Below are 20,813 nucleotides of genomic sequence, written 5' to 3' on the forward strand. Positions count from 1 at the left end.
AATTCTGCTTCTCATTAGAAAGTGCACACGCACAACTCTGCTACTACCTTATTGTGTATTTGCCTTTGCCTTTTTAAACTATACAGTTCTTACAGGATGGGATGGATCTTCCTCCGTCTTTGGTAAGTGTCTTGTGCTCCTTCGAAGGTACTGCAATCTAAATAACAATGACGAACAAATGATAGCTTCCTCTCTTCTGATGCTGAAATAGTTCAGAAAGTTTTGTGCAGTTTGCAGAAAATAGGAAAGAAAACTTTGGTGAATGACTATGTGATGCAAAGGAGGATTTGAAAATGATCTTGCACCAATTCAAAGCAAAAGCTTATAATGTGCAGCAGAAGAGGCTCACCCATGCCTTCATATTTTGATTTACAAATGTTGCTTCCCAAATGTTTTTCTACATTATTTTCCTAGAGTGTTAAAGCTCAGACTATCCTGTAAGATACACCAGCTCTATACTAAGATTTAAATTGATTTACCGTGACTTCAATTTAAAGTGCAACTTGGTGCAACCAAGAGAAGAGCTGGGCCAAGAAATGTTTTTGCTAAGATGACCCACACTAAGTGACACATGCAGCAAAGGGAGCATCTTGATGTATGTGAAACATCTAACAGCAATCTACAAACTCACTCCGTGAGGGAGTCTGACACAGATCTTTAGGAAGCCGGTTAATGGGCTACTCAGGCTCTTTGGAGTCAAAAAGATAACAGGAAAATCAATGCTCTCAAAAGAATTCTGAAACAAAAAACTGGGAACGACGCACGATCATCCAATCATTCTCATAAACATTAATAATGCCGAAGCAGGTTCAGATATAGTCAATACTTAACATAAAAAAGAAGTAGTACTTAAATAAATGCTGTAATCATCACTCATTGCTCCTCCTGAGGCCCAAAACACAGTAACTGGCTTGACAGCATAGCAACCAGCTCCGATGTAAAAGATCTTCATTATATATACTTATCTGGCGGCACTGACTGAAGGTGGCAGACAGCATGTGAAGGAAAGATGAGTGCATAATGGGAATACGGTTCCCCAAATCCCAAGAGGAATAAAAACCTGTAGCAATCGAGGTAAATCAAAGCTGTATGAAAAGAAACGCTCAGCTCATTTAGATGCAAATATATCCTGACACCACTATGCACCATTTCTAAACAGTACTGCACATCCAGTATTACTTCCATTGTACCAACAAATGCCTGTCTTCTCTATAATAATGTTCTCTTTGATGTAAATGCTGCGGAAGTGTTAAGGCATATTTATATTCAATCAACAAAACTTCATCAGCTCGGCAAGATGAATAAAGATCATATCCATAGCACGCATCTGACCTTTCCATCTCTCCCTCCCTGAATGCACGTGTGCGAGGCAAGGCAGGCGCGCACATACACACAGGCAGAAACGATACATAATGTCTGAAACCAAGACATTGGCCAAGGCATCCCAATATTTTCTCCTACGATAACTATTTTATTCACTGCAAGCACTGGATTTTAATTTGTACCATCTACAGAGCCATGCACAGAGTTGGTGCTGAAGTAACGGAGAACAGAAAATACATTTGTTAAATAAATGCAAGACCTTTTCATCTAAAACATTTCTTTACTAAGTCATTTATTAATTCACAGTATTCAGCCAGGATGTGCCCTACTCATCACAGACCACTAAAATTAAACCTGTGCATATTGCCGGACTTTGGCCCAAGAACAGACAATTACAAACCATCTACATGCATATTTTTATCTGAAAATACATGCAGCAATTTGAGGTAGTTTACCCTTCAGTATAGGAAGGAAAAATCACAGATTTATTACTTTGAAATAATGTGTTGATGTGTCAGAACCTTTACACCTTTTAGCAGTTGCTCCCTTATCTGATCTGTCATTCACCATCTCGAAATAAAATCCTTACACTTAAAGTGAGTGGTAGAAGGTAATAATATTTCTGGTGCTACTGTTTCAGCTTGAACAACACAGGAGTTCGCACACAGTAACGGTCTGACAGGGTGCTGGATGGCCAGCTTTGGTTGACAAGGCTTCTTTCTTAAAACTCTGCAGACTATAAGAAGCTACTGACCACTAATTTGCAACAAGCAGATTAATTGAGGGCATCTACTTTGTTAAGACTATTTTTGGAAACTCTAAGCTGGCTTAAAACAGCTGAAATATTTGCCTCCCTGTACAGTGTTCATACAAATCAGATGCAATTCTCTTTCAGAAGCGGTTCTTGAAGAAACTGCTGCAACCTTACCAAGGATTTAGGTCCCAATGTGCCTGACTTGCACCTCCTTGCAACTCTTTGGATCTGTGAAGGAGGAGATGGTTTGTGGATTCAGCGGGCCAAAGCACACATTGCTGACTGTGGCTATAATATATATAACTTGAGAGTTACTCAGAAGGTCAGACTCTTAGATTTTGGTTCCATCTTGGTGAGCCCAGCTGACCTGGGAATGATTCTGTTGTCTCAGCTTTGCCTTTGGGCTTCAAACTATCCACAGTAGGCATGCAGGGCCCCCACTGGCAGACACAAGAATTTTGTAGAATAATTTAGTAAGGATATTTTCCTGTAACTGGGACTTGACTTTTAAAGGCAAATCTGACCCCTCTTTCCTAAATTCTTCCAGAATAAAATCTTACACCACATCACTAAGGGTGAAAAATAAAAGCAAGGTCTATACAAAACTGATGTTCGTTGTTTGTCTTCAAAGAAGAAAAATCGGGGTTTTTTTTCTTTTACCAATATGTTAAGTGGGGGTAATCATTGGTGACCAAGCAGAGCAATAGCAAAGATTTGACCTTTTTTTGCCACATACATACTGTCTTGGATTATTTCTTTTAAAGCAAAAATTAAGAACAAGTGCTAACTGAATTAAAATGAAAAGATCAACAGAGATAATTTGTTGATCAAAACCCCCCAATATATTCCATTTCTGCTGCAAATGAAGATAATAAGCACAGATGAGGCAGCAAAGTATTTTAGATAGGTGGAATATCAGCTAGGCAAGCAGGATGCCAAACTCTTTAAACAATCCAGCACATGTAACAGAAGACTTTCTATTCCAGGATTGCACGCTGAATGCAGCTGTTAACTTTGGGTCCAAAACATAGGTCTGTATTCTAAAGCAGTAAACTTCAGAACCACAAATCACTCTATGTAACTCTGAGCAATTTTATTTTTAAATACGGTTGGAAGTGGCTGTACCAACAGGGCTGAGGGTCATTTAAGCCACCCAAACTTCCAGATTTGAGCTCCTGCTCACAAAAATCGAGTTCTGTCTTAAAACAACTGAACTTGATTCCCTGAAAAATATTTGTACATCTATCTGTCATCTGGATATTTATATTGAGACAGCAAGATTTTAAAGTTGTCTAAAACAAATATTAGACACAAATATATCTCCAGAGTGCATCTCTCAAGAGCGCCACTTTGAACAGGGTAGATAATTCTCTTAGCAAATATGTTTTGCATGTATCCAGGATTTCTCTACATAATATTTATGCGAACAGTAATTCTAACAAAAAAAACCCCAAAAACAACCAAAACCATGAAAGCAGTAGTAAAATACCCGTTTGCTCCTTACAGATCTATAACTCAGGCCTCTATTTCTTACCATTCTACCTTCACGTTAAAATGTTTTAGCAATGAAATATCTGCATAGATAATACAAAGTTGTTGGTGTTTTTTGTCTTTTTTTTAAAATAATCTTAAAGGTAATAAAAACCTGCCAACTCCATGGAAATTAATACTCATTTCTTAAAGCATGTGAGATTTTATTATGATTGAACTAAGTGTTCCTTAGAGCAAAAACACCAAGATTTAGTATGTTAGAAACTAATGTACCCTCTACTGGCATTTTCTCCTTTCCACTTTTCTTTGTGAAATGCAGCATTTTAGAAAGCATTTAAACTTTAGAAACACATAAATTTAGCTTACATTCTAGATCTCGTATTAAGCTTACCATATTTTTGGAATGATACAGAGCTAGAAATTAAGCTCTAGGACACCTGGCAAGACTTTCCTGGCACACCTCAAGATACTGAGCCGCCACATTTATGGTGTTAAACAACAGCCAACCAGTTGATACAATTACTAAAGACAAAGAACAGAACTGTGAACATTTGCAAACACTTGGAGGGTCATTTTAAAACTTGCACTTACAAAATGTAACATCTGCATTTGACTTTAAGTCTGGTAAAGCATTCACGGATTTAAGAGACCAAACGAAATTTAACAGTTCAACATGCAAAATAAAGCAGTTTATACACTTCCTAAAAATACGTTTCTACTGCAAAATCTAGGGTGCTCATCGACTGACTAAAAGGTAGTAAAATATACATACTAGGCAAGGTACTGCCAACTGAGAGATGGTACTACAGCACTGCATAGACCCTCTCTGAAAAACAGCGTACAGCTCTGCTCAGCCACATTCAAGAAAGATGGATTGTGAATAGAAAAGGTATAGAAAAGGGCTACTGATCAGTGGAATATCACAAGAAGGACTGGTCTCTCCTAGAAGAAAGACTTTGTCTGCCTTGTGCAACATCCAGCCAGCTCAGATCAGTGATAAGTGCGTAGGGAACATCCTAAAAAGAATGTGATATATTTACAATAGCAAAAGGAAGGATGCAAACGGGATATCATTTTGCTTTATAAATGCTTTATGTGGATCAACAGAGGTGGAAAAGACTGAAGTGGAAGGACTGCACTCACATGGAAACTAAGGGGGACGTTACAGAGGGGAAGACATCTGTGAAGGCAAAGATCACCACAAAAAATTTCCAAAATATTAGTGAAAGACTAACTCATAAAGGGTTATCAAAGAAACAGCAGCAAACAGGCAATAAATAGTATTTACAGGTATCACTCATTACCTTATCCAATCTATGGACTGTTAAAACCAGGTAACTTGAGAGAGCTGTGTTTTGTGAGAGTTTTTCATCATAGTATGAAGTGTTTCAAGTCTCAGCTACCACAAATTCAAAAGACCTCTCACCAAAGAAATGGAGAAACCTGTAGTAAAATCCAGTATAAAGGATAAGGTACTAGATGATGCTCCCAGGAGGAAAGTGCCGAAGTTGCTACTTTGTCAGACCGTGTCCTTTAGATAAGCCTGCACCAGGCTTCCCAGATGTCTTGTGATCAAAGAGAGCCAGTACAATAGTCACTTACAGGAGTGCAGAGAGGTACCCTGGTAACTAATCTAATTGCTCACTGACATAAAATATCCACCCTCTTCAATGTACTCCCATAAGCCAATCTGGAAATTACTCATGTACTCGAAAGAAGTGAATAGCACGCAACAGCGCAATCATGCAAGATGAAACTATTTATTCGAACTTCAAGCAAAGCAGCGTCTGTATGCAACACTCCTTTTTAACATAGAGAGTCTGAGTTCAAGAAGAATTAGAAGACTGATCACACAAGAGAGAGACATTACGTATTTCAGCTAATGAAATTTTTATTCCATAAGGGAAATATTTCCATTACCGTAGGCTCAGCAGCCCCAGGAGAGCGGGCAAGGCAGCAAGACCCCTGGCAACCCTATTACAGCCAGGTTTCCACCTGGTCTGGATCAGTCCTAGTTCCTTTACCAAATCCACGATTTTACCACATGAAACGTGCTGTATGGTAAGAAGGCAGTCTGATGTGAATTAGGTCACGCTATTAGCTGTGGTGACCTTTCACTGATGAACAATTTCTAAGCAAGGGAAAAGATCCTTTGGAAGCTAAGACGTTGCAAAGACCTTCCCTCCACTGACTCCACACGCTGCTTTATGCTGTGTCGCTATAATAAAGCAACATAGCCACACAAATGATACTGTTGGTTTACTGTAACAAGCTATAATTGGAGTAAGTGCCTAGGAAAATGTTTAGATAAATGGTGGGATCACAACCTTTTATGCAAAATGGACAAATAAGTTATGGAATGTTATGTGGGAAACCCGGAGGCTTTGTAGCTCTACTTCAAGCCACAGGCATAGTTAAAGCAGACAGTAAATCACTAAATCTCATCTCAGACTTTACAATTTTGTTGTTGTTTTGGTTTTTGCCAGTTTTTGCTGACAGATGGAAAAATACTGGCTGAATGCGACCAATATTTAATTTACCTCCAATTTCCTTCCTATTTCTACAGCACATTCCTAAAAAACACACAGCATTTTATTCCCAGTGCTTAGAATTACTAGTAGTTGCGCTCCTACGGTACATACTATAAAAATACCACTGTAATACTTTTTGCTACTCATAAGAATTCCATTACATTATAAAATTTTTTCAAGAATATTTCTAAATGATCATCTTTAAATGTGTCCATACATTTCTATAAATATAATTACTTGAATACTTATCAACTATGCATGCATATACTAAAAACCCCTTATGTCTGTATACAGAGAGACAGAACTGTGATACTGCACTGAAACAGCACTGTGTATTGACTGAGTGGGACAGTAAAGTGGCAAAGACACCTTTGAAAATAGAGAAGCCTTTCTTCAAGGTACCTTCTCTTTCTTTACCTGTCTATCAGCTGCATTTAAGAACCAAGAATGATTTAATTGCACAAAGAAATGACACCTCAGGCACAGACCTCAGTGACAACTCTCAGAAAGATAATGTCCACTCGTTCTGAGGAATTCTAAGTTTTCCAGCACCAAGCTTTAACTATCCCAATTCCAAAATTTTCCAACTTCAAAATGAAACATTTCATACTCTGTTTCTTCACTATTTTTTTCCTTTTTGAATCTTGATAAAAATATCAAGCTTGCAGATGACTGACGAGTGGTAATTATTGAGCACACCCCACTTTGTCACTTCCTGGCACCCAGATAAGCAAAGTTATATCCATGCTAACATGGGAAAAATATGCCTCCTATCAAATATAAAAATCCATTCTAATTTCGTGTTCACCCAGGGGAGGACCAACCTTTCCAATGACACAAATGCATTTACAGCTGCTGTCATTAAAGTTTTCATTGTTCTCCACGGTTTGAGGCGCAGTACAGGAAATAACTGTTGTACCTCCATTACTGCAGTGTAAGGGGTGTCTTTGGCAGATGTAAACCTCCCACAGGTCCCCAAAACATACCTCTGTATAGGTTTCTTGGGAATCAAACAAAGACTCCTTATGCTTACACAGCCAGAGAAACTGTCAATGTAGGGACCCTAGGTTCTCCCATGCGTTCAACGTTTTGGACTATGGCTCATAAAAGGGTCATTTTCCTCTGCGAGCACTAGGGAAAGCAGAACAGCATTAACATACATTCTTCCTGAATAAGGATTCATCAGCACAGCATGAGATCCGCTGCAGTCCTTTCCTCCTTTTAGATCTGAAGGCACACGCTGCAGTGTTGCTGGTAACATCACGCCCAAGCAGTGAGCGCAAGACAGAACGCAGAGGGTACGGACAGCAGCCCCTGGCAAAGGTAATGTCCTCCAGCCTGCTGACAGTCGGACAGGCATAGACCCACCAGTGACATTACTTTCAGTATTGCTCAGCAATATGATAGACACTACTTTGATCTAAGATTTCAGGAAAACTGAGATCAAACAATCCCAGAATTTAAGGCAGGCATTTATAATGCCTTATTTATACACAGACATGGGATTGGGGGGGGGGGGGAGGGGTCTATTTCCTTTTGACACAACATTGCAAATATGTCCTCGTACTTGTGGCTGCACTTTCTTCACTTGCTGTATTAAAGGAATAGTTATGTTACCTTTTCTTAACACTTCAATTATTTTGGGGTACATTTTTTCTAAAGCTGGCAGTTCTTATTTAAAAAATTGATCTTTCTAGGTTTAATTAGATATGCACATTTATCCTTGCACAAAATGAGGTACACCTTACAAAATATACGACATCAGCCAAATGTACCCTTCCTATGTGTATCCATTTTCCCGTTTCCCAGGGTGCAGCACTATGCAGCATTAGCAATACTCAACTCCTGTCCGGCAGATTGACATAAAATGACCCTCTAAGCTTCCTATCAGCTATGCTCTTGTATTACAAAAACACTTTACCATGCTTCATGTTCATTACATAGCAACTGCTCCTTGCTTCTACGAACTGCATCCTCATTTGCACATGCACATCCTGCCATATCTTTCTTAAAAGTTGAAAAAGTACAGGGATTAAGGGAAGCTATAATTGCATTTAATAAAATCTTAAGTGGCATGAAAAAGATTCATAGGGACCAAGAGCCTTCTGTCTCTTCCAGTACAAGAATCATCAGGCAATCAATGAAATCAACATTGAAGGTTTAGAGCAAGCAAAGGAGATGGTTCTTCGAAGAACATATAGCTAAACTGAATAATTTCTTATGGCTGGATGTTACGCTGCTAAAATTTTAAATGTAAAAAAAGGTAGAATAGATTCTTTATTGGGGAGTGGGGAGGCTACAGAAGGCTATTCAATACCAGCTCAGGAAACCCCAAACTGCAAATTGCTGAAGGCTAGGAGAGTACTCTGTGGAAGTATCCTCAGATGCTTGCCTGCTTCTTGTACTCCTCTGCTGGCAAGTGCTATACCACACTATTAGAAAGAGAATTAGGGGAATCCTTGTTCCAGCCCAATACAGCCAGTTTTACAATCTTGCATCACTTAAGTTTATTTTGATCGCATCAAAGTTAGACTAACATGACTGCAAATAGAATTCAACCCTTCATGTCATCATAACCTCCCTTTCTGAGCACAAATACACACAGGGAAGTCCAAGGACTAAAAAATTCAATGAGTTGCCATCATGACCCAATTTATTGCATCTATCATGAGCAGAGCCTAATCTGATAATTTCATACACTGGAAAAATAGAGGTTTTTTTCCAGCAACAAAAATTATCATTCATTAGTGAACAAAATTGCATCTAAACTTAAATTTATTTAGATTACAGCCAAACCACTCAGACATGTCGGTTGAATGGGAGACACTCATTAATAAGGAAATAACAAGCAGAGCATTCACTAATACAGTAACATTTAGACATTGAGAGGGGGATGCATATGTGCACAGGGAATATATATGCATATTACTACTAGATCTGTGTTTACTGGCAGAATATGCACCTGTGTATTTCCAGGCTGATGAGTTGTTACACAGGCACTCACATCAACCCAGAAGAAACGCTACTGAAGTCTGCACACCTGCTTTCCAAATCAAATCAAATGATCTGAAGGTGGCCTGATTTTCAACACAAATCACATTGCTTTGTTGAATCTGTGTCTCAGTCCAAACTAAGCAGTACCCGCAAAAGCATGCACATATCCTCCCACTGGTGGTCATGGGAATCATCTCCTCCTCCTCCCGAGGAGGCATGCTAGATACAATGTTTTTTTGTTTCTCACCTTACAAAAGCATCGTCCTCATGCTGAGCTACAGAAGAACATGATTAAATGATGTGTCACTGAAAGAAAGGCTACGTCCATTTTCTACCACAGCAATATTTTCTAAAACCACAGTTTTTTAATCATTTCAGAGTGCACTGGGTTTTTCCTGGTGAGTAAAGATGTGCTTACTGGATTTAGAACATAGTTTCTCTCAGTTTGAGCTGCAGATTCCCAAGCTGCATAGTTGTGGTCGGATAACTCCTCCGTGGGGCGTTCGGAGTTTCCTGAGTACGGAGGGAAAAAAGAATTAATCTGACTCCAGTGTTTAACTCATTTGCAGGACTCAGACTTCCTGTTCTGCAAACATAAATGGTTTGCAAAGCGTGCATAAGAGCTTCCAAGATGTATAGCTATGTGAGTGCTAAAGATAGGGAGCCCCATTCTTCTCTCCAGCTTAAATTGCCAAAGCTCTGTGGATTTCAGCTGTATTATTACCAATTCAAATGTGTTCCAAGTCAGAGGAAAGTCAAGAACAATGTGTATTTATGAAAAAAGGCCAATTCTTCTTTGGCTGAAGTTCATAACCCGAAAAGAACCCAGTAATTCCACTATTCTCCCGCCTAAAAATTGGCTACATCTTTCACTTATCATCATCTGTTCTGTGGTGTGGGGCATTAGTAGCATGGAGGCAGATGTATTTACTGATCATTTAAATTGCAATTTGCAAAGCCAGAGGAATGTTTTAATTTAGATGAAGTTACAGCATGAAAAAAATCAAGTCAATCTAGAAACTTGCTTGAAAAGGCAAGTAAAATACCATGGCAAGTTCTATTTGAGGTGATAGCTAGCAAATAAACGCGACTAAGTGCCGTAAGATTTTCTAAGATAACTTAATGGTTAAGAAAGGTGCTGAGCTAAGATTTTTGGGAACAAAGGAACATAGCACTGACCTAATTCCTCTCCATTAATCAACAGTAAAGTCCCATTCACTTCAACAGACTAGAATTATGCGAAGTTAAGCACTTCTGAAAACCCCCAAAGAAATCTGGCAGGTGTGGTACAAGCACTGCTGATGCACACACCCTTTCATACTGACCCGCATGTTTTTAGCGGTAATACACGCAAGTAGTAGGAAAGGGCAGTTGGATTTTAATATCCCCAGGATTACATGATCATCTTCTTTCAAGAATAGCTCCGGCTAATGCATTCTATGTTGGCTTGTGAACGTGCATCTAAAAGCAAGAACAGGATCATAAACTCATTTCACAGTGGCTACCATGTATTCTCAGGCAGTAGCATGAAATTCTCCGGGCTAGATGAGACTATGAAGTCCTTCCATTAGGGTCATGTATCTTTGCTATCATGCCAATCCATCACATTAGCTGTTTCTTACTAAGCTGCTCACTGCTTTAGTCTTGATTGCCTAGGAAGCTCATAAGACACAATCATCTGCTACTGCAGATTTCCTGAAATTTAAAGTTAGCACTTTGCTATAGCACATCTGTGATTTGAATCCTGAATTTAGAGAGTGTTTCATCTGGAAAAAAACTTTCAGATTTGGAAAGGCAGATCTTCCTCAGAAATTCTGTGATAAAACCTGATACAAACAAATAATTTAGCATCTCTTCAGTGACCTTTAAGGAAGGAAAAAATATCCTGCATTTACAAAACCTGCATTTAAGGGCCAGCACCAGCTGGGAAACTACAATTCCTCACTGCAAGAGTGAAAGACAGTTTATGCAAAACAACACAGATAAACAGGCGAGAGAGGATGAGGAGGGCACACCTTATATTATATTTTGAGTGGCACTATATGAAACTGTTGGGCTTGTGGTTATTGCTTCTGGAGAACCGCTTTGGTATGGTTGACTTGATAAAAGAAAGCACAAGTGAGAGACACTGGCACCTGTAATTCACAAATCTAAACCAAACCGCCTTTCACTTCTTCCAAGCTATAATTTTTCATTATTATTTAACCCAGGATTGTTACCTATTCAGGTCATTACTGGTCAGTCAGTATGTGCTGTGCATAAACACAGGGAGAGATAGTTAACATTTTACGAAGATAAAAAGAGTGTTCACTGCAGAGTGCTCCACAAACATACACTCAGCTGTGTCCAACGTCTCCAAAAACTGGTGAAGCAGCAGCCCACGCCTGGCTGTGCGATGTGTTCGGAAACGACGTGGAAAGTGGCCAGTGCCAGCAAAGCACAGCTCTCAGCTTCTCCGACGTTGCTGAGCACGCCGGGGTTTCCAGAGTCACCAACTCTGGCTCTAGCAGCAAATGAAGAAAATCGTTTTAAAGAGCCAATACAAATATTTGACTTCATGGAACAGTTTGCTTGGGGGGCAAGGGGGGACATCAGATAATTAAAGAATGGGATTAAAATGAAGCCTGACAATTTCAGTATTGAACTCTAAAAATCCTAGCATCCTGCTTGGGTTTCAGAAGGAAAGTTAACTCAGTCAATAAGGCTGTTACCCACAAATATTGTCCAAGAACACAAAAAAAAATCAGTGATCTGAAGTTTGGTTAGCTAAAATTTTCAGACATTTCAATCATGAATTAAGAATCTGCTTGTGATGTTCCTTGTATAGGCCATACATCGTATTTTGTAAGGATAGCATATTTATTAAATATTTTCATGAACGTCTAAGCCGCAAAACACAGATAATTATAATTTTCCATTAAAAATCTAGATTAAAAAATATTAGGATGAAGGGCTTTCACTGGAGACTCTTTCCATTTTCTGCAGTGTCCATTTTAAGGAATAGCCCTTTAGAGTGTTGGTATCTGACAAAGAAAAAAGGGAAGTAATTTAAAAAGAAGAGAAAAATAAGCTGAAGAATGAACAGGCAGAATGGACTATTTTGGTCAGCTGACTCACACCAGAGCAACTCCTGAAACCTATGCAAAAGCCTGGAAAATAAATAAGATTCTTCTATGGGATTTCCTTTTCCTTGGTCCTTGGAGAAAAATTGTCTAGTTAACTACAGACCAGCCAGCGCTCTGTTCCTCTTCAGAAGCTCTGCTGCTTGGCTCTGGTCTGTGGGAATCAGCTCCCTTTTATGTTTCACCTAGATGGCGATTACTGCCTGTATTTAAGCTTCTGCATGATGGAGAGATGAGAAAAATATCACACAAGAAGTAAAATCACATTCTGCAGTTCCCTTGTCGAGCAAAACACATCAGAACCTATCGGCAGTCCTTTTTCAGAACCAGCTCCTTCCGTGTATCCTCTAGATGGCAATTACTGTGGCAGAGCAGTCAAGAAATGTTCCTTAGATTTAGACAACTGCCAATGCTGACTAAATATTTCTTCGGTGTCCACATTTCTTGCACAGGTGCTGAGGATGTCTAAACGCATTATACATACAAATGGGAAGCCCAGAGAAGACATGCATCATCAAATACATTTTTTAATCCTTACAAAGGCATTTGGAATAACAGCAGGATTCAAAATCCCTCCTTGGTGAATGGATTTGTTTCAACAGTCTTGCTGGGCTGCTAGATATGAAAGAAGCTACTACATACTCTCTGCAAGAACCTATCTTTGCCTGAACGTCCACTTGACATCATCTTACAGCAGACTAGAACTGGACATAAAAGATGGCAGAGGGGACCCAAAAATGTCCGTGAAGGTACAAACAGTCTACAATTGTAAAGTCCACCAACTTCAGGGTTGACACAAGCTTAGAGGTTCCATTTTATTTAGACAACTAACTTCTACTGATTCTTCAGGTGATTTAGACTCCTTGGTATAATTAAAATCACATATTATAAAGCAGATTAAGCAGTGTTGTCATGAACATGTAATTCAGTGTGAAAGATTATTGCAAATTCCAAGAAAAGATGTGGCTACAGATTTTATTAGAACATTGATATGTTTTTCATGTGTACTACCTTCCTTGCCTGCTTGTGTGAGACAACTCCCATATTACTAAGATTCTCATTAATTTTCCATGTTCTGTCTATAACATTTCTCTAGAAAACATATGAAAGGAGCAGATGGAAAAACTGAAACCAACATATAAGACCATGCACACAAGCATTGTCGTTTCTGTGTTGAGCTTGTGTCGTCCCCACCACAAAAAGACAAACAAATCAATAATTCCTCTGAGATTATCCAGTTGCATATCAGTTGTGCCATTTTTCATCAGAAAACAAAAAAAATAAAACCACCCAGACTCTACGAGCCTGGGCAAGCAGGTGCTATGTACGTACAAACGAATCTGCATATCTGAGTTATTTCCAAAGGCAAGTAGGAAGCACATAGTAAAACGAGCCAGGCCAGCTGATAAACCATCACTCAGCAGCTCCAATGCATTGATTTTTCTCAATAAATGAAACTGTTAATACAGACGATGTACAACTTAGACGAACTTCACTGGACATAGGACAGTGGCTGTAGTCAAAATTCTTGCTTTGGGTACCTATGTGAGGGAAATGCTAATGAGACAAGGTGAGAGTGCAGGCGTGTACGAGAGCCTGGATCTCATGTGGCCATGAGGGTCCTCATCCCACCGAGGGGGCGGCTGTCCATGAGCGCAGGAGACCTCACTTCCCAGCTGCCACCACTGCCTCTGCAGGCATTACACTGGTGTTTCTCTCCCTCAGCTGAATCCTCTCCTGACTTACTTTGCATCAGGCTGAACAGCATCCAAGAGAACACAAAGAGAGAGTCAAACATGTTTAACGATGTTTTTCTCTGCGTAGGGTTGTGGGGTGTATTAGCTGCAAGTGAACAAGTTTTCCAACAGTGATGGGACTTGGAGCATCAATCCACCAGAGTTTAACCTTCTTCCAGAGGCAGCACTCTGAAACAAAATCAGCCAAAATGGTGTCCAAATGCTATAAAAATGAGGGAGGTGGCTGTATTTAAGCATCGATAAAATGAGTATATTTTACTGAAGTATCCACAAGATACTTCTGTTAGCCAACATGGGTGGGGTTTCAGTTCTGCTTTTTGTTTTTCAAAGAAGATTCCTGGATTTCTATGAGAAAAATTATATTGTGTTAAAACTGAGAAAGAACTACTCTTTCCGAGCAAGATTTCTCTCCAGGAAAACATCACAGACTACGCCGACACTTCAGCATACTTTCTCTCGCTCCTGGAGTAGGCCAGTGCATAGTGAAATTTGGCAAATGCCTCTTTTACCTTTACTCAAAAACATCCACGACTGGACTGAGATTTTTGACACTTGCTGGACCCAGGTTACAGTCTTCTCCTGGGCCTCTGCATGGGGCAGTTTCACCGCTTTGCAATGCAGAACAGAAGATACAGAACAGAAGATACTGACTGTATTTTTTCAAGGTATGGCATGCAAAAGGTTTAGGTAATTTCTTCACACTTGTTTTTTTCTTTGATTTCATTTGATAGCAACCACTCACCACTAATTAAAGCAATTCTTGAAACAATCCTGCTCTGGATAAACTTCCAGAAGTGGAGGCTAAATTCTTCTTCTGCCTCTTTCTTCAAACCTCTTCAGAGCCCTCACTGGTAATTCAGACACTGGCAGGTAACGTCGTCTTTCAGACCTGTTATGCAACTTGGCTTCCAACACCTGCAAGAACTAACTTGCTTCTCCAGATAGATTTGCTTTCCCAGGCTTCTGCCTTCTCAGCAATGTGAGGTACTTTGTGTAGAGTTGTCTCAATTTCCTTTGAATCCCCATTTTTCTAAATACTTTGATTTTTTTCAGAGATAGGAAAAGTCAGTTGTATATTTATCTTGAACAATCAAGCGCACTAAAAAGAACCTATCTGGGATTCCAGGCACCACGGCTAAATAATAAAAATACAGTCAGCCTTATGCAAACAAATGTGTATGCACCAGCCGCCTCAAAATCATGCAGGGCAAAAAACGGCTCCTGCCACAGATCCCCCAGAAAACAAACCTCGGTGGCTGGTACAGACCTTCCCACTTTGAAAGCATCAGACTTTGCTTTTAGCCTGCCAAACACCGGACAATCCAAAGCACAGTATTTTAAGTCACCTTCTGTTTTGGTATCTCCACTCATGCAAGTGCTGAAATTATTCATTGTTCTGAATCATGACAATACCAAATATAGATTTATCTTTCAATCCTATCTTTAAATCTCTAATTTTAAATCTACAACTTTACAGATTTATGTAGTTCGAGATTTACTCCTTCCCAGAAATGGCTATTTGATATCAACTAGTAGGATAAAACATATCTCCTGTCTTTGGTTTCTTTTTCACAGCTTGACTAATGCATCAAATTGCCTGCATTTTAACAAGGAGATGCAGTATATCTGAGAAATAAAATATCATAGTCCTTAGCAGGTCTTCGCATTCTTCAGCTTGCCATCTTTTACTCATTTGAAGCAAATATTTTTTATCACCACATGTCAATAAAAACTAGGAGCCAATAAAACAGCATAGCTTGCATTGTGGGGCACTGTTCAACAGAAATACATGGATGACATCCAGTTACTTTCAGGCACAGCGAGTGTAATTCAGCAGAAGGCAAAATAACCCTGTTTACCACCAAGGATTTTTTTCTTTTCTTTTTTTTTTTTGTAAAAGAAAAAAATGGTTTTAGTACGATATTGTTGAAAAACAAATGTTTAAATCACCAGCATTCCTTTAAATGGGAATCTTCAAATGTGGTGATTGTTTACTAGTTGATTTGCCTCTGTTTTTGTAATTACCTGTTTGTTTCTACTGTTTGAGATTCTAGGCTGGCATCATTTCTGCAGAGACTAAATCAGGCAATATGAAGGGCTTTTTGTGATTCTAGGGCAAGGCATTTTTAAAGCACAAAGCAACAGCTATTTTTGCTGGCCGACAGTCTAGAGCCCAAAGACACATGATTATGCCTTCAGAAAGGCAACAGCCGGCGCACATGACAGTCATTTACTATAACCTCCATCTCCCTGTCAGCCCCCTTGCTTGGTGACAAAGGACTACTCCAGGACCAGAGTGTCCGAGCTCACTGCGCTTGTACGAGAGGTACAGCATGGGTCCTGCAGCCTCTCTGAACAACAGATGCCAGTCACCTCCAGACAACCTCCAGCAACAACTCTTTCAGCAACCTGCTACACTTCCATTTACATCCTCAAAATAAGAAGACAGGAGAAGCCAAACCAAGACACACCAAACAAACTTGCCTTATGTTCAGTCAATCACTCCTTCAGAGAAGCCTACCAGGCACATCAGAAAAGAATAATTATTCTAAGGCGAAGGAACCAAACGAAAACAACTCCGAGGCGAAGAAAAGGCAACTCTTTCATGTTGCAGTCAGTGTAAAGGCATTTCCAACCTCTCTGCCACTCCATCGCTCTCCATCTTGTAACCCTCTCCAGGGAGGGGGGCAGAGAGAGAGTATCAGAGCAGAAGCCACCACAGAAGACACAGCTCTCAAGCACTCAGACAAATCACAGGATGAATAAGGTGCTGGAGCCAAAGGACCAAAAAAAACATTGGTGTGAGCAATAAGAAGAACAGGAGCAAAAGAAACTCTTGGAAATTTAACCCAACAGCTCAGATAATCCTGTAATAACATGGTTGCTCTTACCTTTGCCATCTGTGCCTGCACGCCATTTGCTTTGAGAGATGCTACTGCTTTCTGTGCTGCTGCCGGACTGTCAAAATCTACAAAACCGTAACCTGAAAAATATACAGATAAATAGATATTTTCATTATTATCCATGTGTATGGGCATAGATAAAGATTTTATTTCGATAATGAAGGAAACCCTTTCCATTCTCTCACATTGTCTCACAGTCTTCCACCAGCACTGCAACCACCACCATCCATCACCTCTCTATTTCTCACACCTTTCCTCCTGATGCTAGTGGGGTTTAAGGAAATGCAATGACCTGGAGCTTCCAAGTGCAGGAAGGTGTGCAGCAGAGGGGGAGAGAGAAGGCAGTTCACTGACTGTCCTAACAAATAAACGGACCCTGGCAGCAGCAAGGCATGTGCTCATGGGGCTCTGGTGCTCTGGAGTCCTGCTCCTTCTTTTCTGTAAGAGAAGGCAGCAGTATGGCCCTCCCTAGTATAATAAGCTACAGCTTGCGATGGCTGGTTTCGTGAGGAAACAACACCCTTTCCCCGTCCCTTGAACCCACAGGAGGATTAAGCTTCAGAAGAGGAGGGCAGCGGGTCTCTGCGGCAGGCTGGGGCCATCTGCGTAGGGGCAGGGAGAGCAGTCTTCCAGCTGGTGGGAGCAATTAAGGAAGAAATCGCAACCTGCGCTCTACAAGTGACTGCCAGATAGCTCTAGAAGATGGTAAGATAATAAAGTCACAGCCTGATTAAGCCACGTGCCTTTCATCTCGCCGCCCACTCTGCTGGAACAAGGGCCAGGTCCCTACCAGGAACTGCTTCAGGGTATCATCTGAACAGCAGCTTAGTGAGGTTAGATCTTAGGGATTGGCAAAGGATAATCATCCGCTTTTAAGTGGCTTTCCTACTCCCAGTATTTGCATTAGTTTAGTTTATTAATCAGCCAGTCACTTCCTGTCTTCTCTTCTTCCCTCTCCACTTTTTCTTGCTTTAACCAGGAAGATTGGTATGTTCAACAAAGACCAGTGCTGTTAAGCCCCTACTGGGTATCAGCAACTCTGGAAGTATTTTTATTTTCCGAAAGATACAAAGGAGGGCAAAAAGGACAAGGAATGGACCTTTCACAGCTTCTAAGCACGGAGCAATCTCTGATCTTCAACAGCATTCAAATGTCTTACTCATAAAGATTTCAACAGCGTTAGGAAGATTTAAAAATCTCGCCAAGCACCTATTTAGGCAGCTGCATATTCTGCACAATCCATCCAGGGAAAACCCCAGCCTACATCTTATTAAGCAATTACAGTGCAGGTAGGCACATGCTGCTCGGACAAGCTGTGGCCAGGGGCCACCTCATTGGCGTCTCCCAAGGAAGACATACGGATGAAACTGAACTGCCTGAAAGCTTTAATAATATTAGCACAAGCATATTTATAGCATAGCAGCTCCTTTGCAGACATCTCCATTTACTAGGTCAATACACATCATACAGGAGACAACCACAGATATGTTTTCCTGACATATCCATTTTTACTTCTTTTGCCAGCCTTTCTTCCTGCTCCTGGGAGGCCTTATTGCCTTCCTCTCTGCACCAAATTTAGGTATTAGAGAGCCTGCTTGAGACCACCTTGCCCCTCAAGTTACAAACATCTCTTTATTATTATTTCGGTATGTATGCATAACCTTCTCAGATTCCTCTAAATGATTTTCACTTTATACTGCTACTGAGCAGGCCATTTTTAAATCAGCTTGTTCTACATGACATTTTGCTTTGCCGTGTTATCCAAGCTCTCTCTCCACTGCAGAGCGGCAGCGAAGCTGATGCTGCTCTGAACCAAAAAACGCGCAAGAGAGCAAGAGTCCTCCCCAGATTTCTCCAAGGCCTTTGCCCTTTGGGAGAGCAGCTTCTGGGAGGAAGGAGGAGATAAAATTAGATGCAGCTTCCACCTTGCTGGATGAGAGATCGTGACAGAAAGCAAGAGCTACCAAGCAGGAAACCTGAAATGCCTTGGGAAGTCATGGGATGGCTTGGATCAATCACAAAGCAAATTATTTTTTTAGGATAGCAAGGTGGATTTCCCAGGAGACTAAATTTCTTTTTATTTCTCACCATGACCAAAAACTAGGAGGTTTTAATATTGTCATTAAGAACAGACAATGGAATCAGATTTTTATACTTATCATCAGTGTACAGTGCAGGATTCATGTGTGCATAAGGGAAATTGTTTTTAATACTACTTTCTAGACAGCACAGTAAGTATTCACATCTAAGTTAGCATTGTTTGTAAATATAAACCGTAACGTGTAAGGATATTCCAGTATGGTATTATAGAGTGTGGGACAGCTGTGCCATAGAGTAGTGAATTATTGAAGATCACCATCAGTCCATAATACGTAAAATCATGAATATCTTCTAAATGTTCATTCAGTGGGCACAAGGGGCTATATAACCATATCAGAGATTCAGTGAGAGTCTCGAAACAAAAAAACCTTGCCTCTTTAGCCGCCCATTATGCATTCTAGTATTACTACTCCCAGCCTCACTGCAAAGCCGCTCTTTTTCCTTCTCTCAAGTTCATTTTCATTCCAAGTATCTTTTTCTGGCCCTCCCCCCTTCCGACACATCTCTCCACCACACACAGAACATCAGGACAAAATCACTCCATGGCTGAAAACCCGTCCAAAGAACATCAATCTGCCGCAAGGGAAGCCAAGTTCCCAGGCTGTTTCAGCACTCAAGTATCCTTACAAGAACCCTGCAATGCTATATGACACAAAACCAGGCATGCTGCCTTTTTGCACAGTTTACGTTCTTCCATGCAGATGTTTATAGCCTATGTTGGTGACCTACACTAACATATTTCATTTGTTTATAATCTCACTTCATTTTTTGGGTCTCATGCACTAACAAAGTAGCACTGGGGTTTTTTTGTTTGGGTTTTGGGGGTTTTTGGTTGGTTGGGTTTTTTTGTTTTGTTTTACACACTTTTCAGGGTAGCTCAGGTTTAGCCTCCACAGAAGCTAAAGCTGGGTGTTGGAAGAGCTCCCCTCCAGCTCTCCCCATAGCATAAATGAATCCCCAAACTCCTTGTGCCAAGAGCCCTTCCCTTCTACCCAGGCTATGCTCCCCGCCGGCTCCGGAGCCGGGCTGCTGTGGCTGCCCCTGGCAGGGGCAGCATGGTGGGTTTGGCTGATATCTGAGCAGGGATGGGTGCCGGAGCAGTTAACTGGGAGGTTAACTGGGAGCAGTTAACTGCTCCAGCAACAGCTCCTGCACTCCTCCGGGAAAAGGCAGCCAGCTGGCTGGAAGCATTCCCCAGGAGGGATTCAGACCAGGGTTTGCTAGTCAGATGCTGCTGCTCTAAGAAAACGTCTACATTTCTTTTTCCTATTTTAAAAACAAGTGCAAGCCCCACCCTCTGCTAGCTTCAAATTCCAACGCGCTTTTTTTCCCTTTTTTTTTTGTGTGTGTGCGCAGTGCCTTGTAAACATTCTGGCGAGTGGATATCCCTCCCACCCCCTCCCTGTTTTTGTGCAGAACATCATGAAAAACACACTCAGATTCTAAACTGGGACCTTCACGCTCTGCTCACAAGAATCCATCGCCACCACAGGAAACCAAAACTATTTCCCCTTTTTTCATGAAGCATCCTGCCCTTTTGCTTTAGGAGCCCCAAACGCAAACAGGGAAAGCTGCATTATCCCCCACTGCTTCGAAAGATGGGAATTCAATTTAGCACTAACGTTAGCCCCTCAGCTCAAGAGTACTTACACTGAGGGTGCCTTTAGCACTCCAGTGCTACAAGTATTCCAGAATCCCAAGGTTTTCTTGTGGAATGACACATTACTAGCTTGTACATGCAAACACACACACAAAAAACCCCAAGACAAGACTATCGAGATTAATTGTTAAACCTTTCCTCTAAGAAATGAAATGTCTGTAATTTCATTTTGGCCTGA

General features: G+C 40.6%; 1 protein-coding gene across 7 annotated transcripts in view; it reads right to left on the reverse strand.

The window, feature by feature from the left end:
* Positions 1–20,813, reverse strand: part of RBMS3 (RNA binding motif single stranded interacting protein 3) — a 722,203-nt gene that overhangs the window by 249,374 nt on the left and 452,016 nt on the right. For all 7 annotated transcript variants that reach the window (XM_075418969.1, XM_075418970.1, XM_075418972.1 and 4 more), the window contains one exon: positions 16,864–16,955. In XM_075418969.1, coding sequence (XP_075275084.1) covers positions 16,864–16,955 — 92 coding nt within the window. The remainder of the gene's footprint in view (positions 1–16,863; positions 16,956–20,813) is intronic.

Source organism: Opisthocomus hoazin, chromosome 4, assembly GCF_030867145.1.
Source record: "Opisthocomus hoazin isolate bOpiHoa1 chromosome 4, bOpiHoa1.hap1, whole genome shotgun sequence".
In the NCBI taxonomy this organism is placed as follows: domain Eukaryota; kingdom Metazoa; phylum Chordata; class Aves; order Opisthocomiformes; family Opisthocomidae; genus Opisthocomus; species Opisthocomus hoazin.